Source organism: Triticum aestivum, chromosome 3B (assembly GCF_018294505.1).
Source record: "Triticum aestivum cultivar Chinese Spring chromosome 3B, IWGSC CS RefSeq v2.1, whole genome shotgun sequence".
Classification (NCBI taxonomy): Eukaryota; Viridiplantae; Streptophyta; class Magnoliopsida; order Poales; family Poaceae; genus Triticum; species Triticum aestivum.
Genome location: NC_057801.1, coordinates 216405199 through 216409267, shown reverse-complemented (window position 1 = coordinate 216409267; position 4069 = coordinate 216405199). Strand labels below are relative to the sequence as shown.

The 4069-nt window shown below is 49.8% G+C and overlaps 1 protein-coding gene and 1 pseudogene across 1 annotated transcript; one reads left to right on the top strand and one right to left on the bottom strand.

Annotated features, from left to right (window-relative positions):
* Positions 1-1132: 1132 nt before the first annotated feature.
* On the bottom strand, positions 1133-2061 carry LOC123065246 (signaling peptide TAXIMIN 2). The gene is made up of 2 exons (XM_044488587.1): positions 1631-2061; positions 1133-1470 (listed from the first exon to the last, which is right to left on the bottom strand). The coding sequence occupies exons 1-2, from the start codon at positions 1753-1755 to the stop codon at positions 1347-1349; spliced, it is 249 nt and encodes an 82-aa protein (XP_044344522.1). The 5' UTR covers positions 1756-2061; the 3' UTR covers positions 1133-1346.
* Position 2062: 1 nt separating this feature from the next.
* LOC123065245 (ERI1 exoribonuclease 2-like) lies at positions 2063-3325 on the top strand (annotated as a pseudogene).
* The last annotated feature ends 744 nt before the right edge of the window (positions 3326-4069 follow it).

The window sequence follows — 4069 nt, the reverse complement described above, 5'->3', positions numbered from 1 at the left end:
CCTTTGCAACATGTTGGTCATCTACACCCAGTCCTGTTACGATGGGTCACGCAAAAAAATTGTGCTTCGATGGTTCCCAGTTGTTCCAAACAGCCGGCTTCATGTGAGAGGCCGCCAAATCCTCTAGCTGGGCCTTCTATGCGAAATAGCTTCCAAGTAACCAGTGGTTGGGGCCTGCATTAGCGGGCCGCTTAAGAGAAAGTTGTGCACATCTTCATTTTAAATTTAAAAAAACATTCTCAGTGGACATCATGTCCATCAAAAGAAAAGAAAAAGTCTAGAAAAACTTTTATCCAAAAAATAAAAAAGCCTAACTTTCATAAAAAAACAATCTAAAAAAATCAAAAACTTTTTCACCACGGCCAACCAGTATGCGCCACGTGACATAGCTGGTTGGCCACCTTTCTACCACGCCTTAATGTGTTTAATTTCATCAACACCGCCTCGTCAAGGTGGACCTCTTGAGGCCAACCCAAAGATTGTAAGAGTATATATAACCATGATTGGTTAATTTTGATCCCCAAACATCCGTGGATGTGCACCGTCAGTGACCGGACGTGTCCGTTTTGAGTCTTCATTTATGCATGCATGCAACCATCTCCTCTACAACCTTCCTAATTGTCCAGTCAAATGCATATGATTGATGGGCATGAAGAAAGAAAGACAAAAGTGGTACGAGGTAGGCCGCATCCTACATGAAGGGCTACCGAACATCCCATATCCTCCACACATATGAGTTGGGTATAGGGATTTGTGGATTTATGGGACATGTCCGCACAAAGTGAGGGTTGTGGTTGGGTGACTTTTGTCCTCCTTTCACCTGTCCGGACAGTGACCAAGTTGCCTGATTAGACGTTTGAGAGGTCCGGTTATAGATGCCAAGACTACAAAATGTGTTGCACCCTAAAAGACCGGAGCTCATGTTAACTTTTGCAATCGTTCATTTCCCCTTTTAACCATCCAGATTCATATAGGAATCTACAGAACATAGTCATCGATTTTTGAAGGTAGATACTAGTTCGTTTCCCCTTTTAACCATCCAGATTCATATACGAATCTACATAACATAGTCATCGATTTTTCAAGATACATACTTCCTCCGTCCGAAAATACTTGTTATCAAAATGTACATACATAAGTTGTGTCAGGGTCATGAAAAGCATCGTCCTAAACTGTCTCGAGAAAGAACATGTTTTGCCTCTACGGCGTCGCTTTATTTATTAGGTGAGACGTGGGAAGCAGAAACACGATGATATCATATCTCTGGCCTCTCGTTCAGCAAGCATGCATATAAAACTGAAAAGAAGATAACAACATTTACTACTCCAGAAGGACAATTGACGAGCCTAGCAGGGGATCTGCCTGATAAACCAGCGGATGACCTTGACGGGCATCTGGACGAGGCCCACCGCCAGGTTCGCCGCCGCCGCGCAGCACACGCAGCACGGGCACACGCAGCTCAGCGCCGACCTACAAAGAGAAAAAGGAGTTCAGAGACACACTCACGTTATGGTGGTGACAAAAGTCGACGCAGAGAAACCAAAGTCTAAGCCAATGTCGCAAGCACCCAGAAGTTCGGGCTGGCATGCATGAGGGTCGAGGGAGTAGCCAGGAAGAGACGCGCACGCACCCGAGGATCCAGACGACGGCGCCGGCGAGCGAGAGCACTAACGCGAGGGCGGCGAACGGCAGGCCGATCAGGAGCCCCAGCGGCCGGCACTGCCAGCCGTCGTCGTCGCGGTCATCCGCCTCCATTGATCGATCTCCGGCTCCTCCAGCCGGTTGTTCCTACGTAGCGCCCTTCGTAGGTGCGTGTGCGAACTGGGAAGTTGGAAGCAAGTCCGAAACCGAAACCAAACGGTTGGTAAATAACGCTGTGAATTGAACTCGAACTGCCAGCACCGAATACGTGCGGGGCGGGGGAGCTCCACTCCGGAGAGTGGAGCGGAACCGAACGGGCAGCGTGCGTGGCAGTCCTTTTTTTCCCCGCCAACCACAGCCTTTGGTATGTTATATGCTTAACTGTTCTTACCAAAGCGCAGAAGCTCATCACGAGGTCGGTTGCCAGGTCCGCCTGGGATCCGGGTGTGCCTGCACGCACGATTACGAAAACAAAATGAATCCGATTTCGCCTCCTACAGTGTTTACTCCGGTGCGTGGCTTTAAGAGGCGGAGATCGCCGCCCTGGTTTTTACTTCCGCATACTGATTCAATCCCGAGTTTCCCCGGTCTCGAGTTTGCGAGGCGATCCGCTCCTGCTCAGAGCACGCGGCGGACATGGCGGCGTGCACAGTGCCGTACGCACAGGGGCAGGGCCATGAACTGCAGCAAGATTTCGACTACTTCTTGGTAGTGGACTTCGAGGCGACGTGCCAGAAAGACGCGCGGATCTACCCGCAGGAGATCATCGAGTTCCCCGCGGTCCTCGTCGACGCCGCCACCGGCCGCCTCGAGTCCGCGTTTCGCCGCTACATCCGCCCGAAGCACCACCCTGTGCTGACCCAGTTCTGCAGGGACCTCACCGGCATCCAGCAGGAGGACGTCGACGGCGGCGTGGATCTCGGCCAGGCGCTCCGGCTGCACGACGCCTGGCTGAGGGCGGCGACGACGGGGGCAGGGACCAAGCGATCCGGCGGCCGCTTGGCGGTCGTTACATGGGGAGACTGGGATTGCCGCACCATGCTCAAGTTCGAGTGCCGCTTAAGGGCATCGAGAAGCCCTCCTACTTCGATCGCTGGATCAACCTGAGGGTCCCCTTCCAGGCGGCGCTCGGCGGCGGAGGGCGGGTCAACCTGCAGGAGGCGGTCCGGGCGGCGGGACTGGACTGGGAGGGCCGCCTGCACTGCGGGCTGGACGACGCGCGCAACACGGCGCGGCTTCTTGTCGAGCTCATGCTGCGCGGGGTCAAGATGAGCATTACTGGCTCGCTGGCGCTGCCACGGCCGATCCAGCAGCAGCCGCCTCACATAAGCCCTTTCGGTGGCTCCTCAGCGCTGGCGCCGCCGCCCATCCGGCAGCAGCAGCCGCCGCAGCCTCACGTAAGCACCTGCGGTGGCTCGTCTGTGGCGTGCTTCTGCTACTGCGCACTGCGGCCAGCGGGTGGCGGCCAGAGGAGGTGTGGTGTCGGTGCCAGGACCGATGCAGGGGAAGTGCTTCTTTGCGTGCGTCAATGGGAGCCGTGTGCTGTTAGTGTGTAGCAACTGAACGAGCCACGACATGAGTCTGAGATTCTATATGGACTAGCATAATACGGTCGTTGCCAACGATGTTTGACGAAACAAACCATGTACAAACTCTTCAAATAATAATTTATATATGCTCTTCATTTTACTATATGCAGAATAGAGCAATCTAGAATCAGACATAGCTATCCTTTAAGAAAAGCAATTCCCGTGCATGGGTCAGCCATTTGATTTAGATGGAGATGCAGGCACATCTCTTCTATCTGTATTTCACCCATCTAGTCATATCATGTCACTTAATCATATGGTCTATGCATCTACTCTCTGCCATCCGGCCCACAGACCACAAACCCATGCTTTTTCATGTCAGTTCGAAGTTTGAAATCACTTTATCTTATAAACAAAAAGCCCGATTTAGCTTTCGTTTTAATATTTATGTTCCTGCTGACGAGGACTTCTAAACAAGATCCCTCTTGAATATATTTTGATAATTTTTAAAATTTAATATTTGAAACATAATGAAATCTGATGAAAGATGGTAAAACTCCATGAAACATGGTGTGAAACTCTATTATATAGTTTGCGAAACTTTTTTCATGGCAATTTGTTTCTATTGAGAAACACAATGATGCAATCTACAACATTGTATATAGTTTTGATCAAAAATCGTATTTAAAAAATTATTGAAACATATTCATGATTAATCTTGTTTAAAACATCTCTTAACAGGACTCCAAATATGTAAACAAATCAGAGATCAAAATTTTCATTCAAAAGCTACGTGGTTTTAAAATTTTGGACTCAACTTAAAATGTATGGATTAATACGAGGAAAGAAAGAATCTAGGTGGGGTCATAGGGTGGTGTGATTATCATAGATAGTACAGT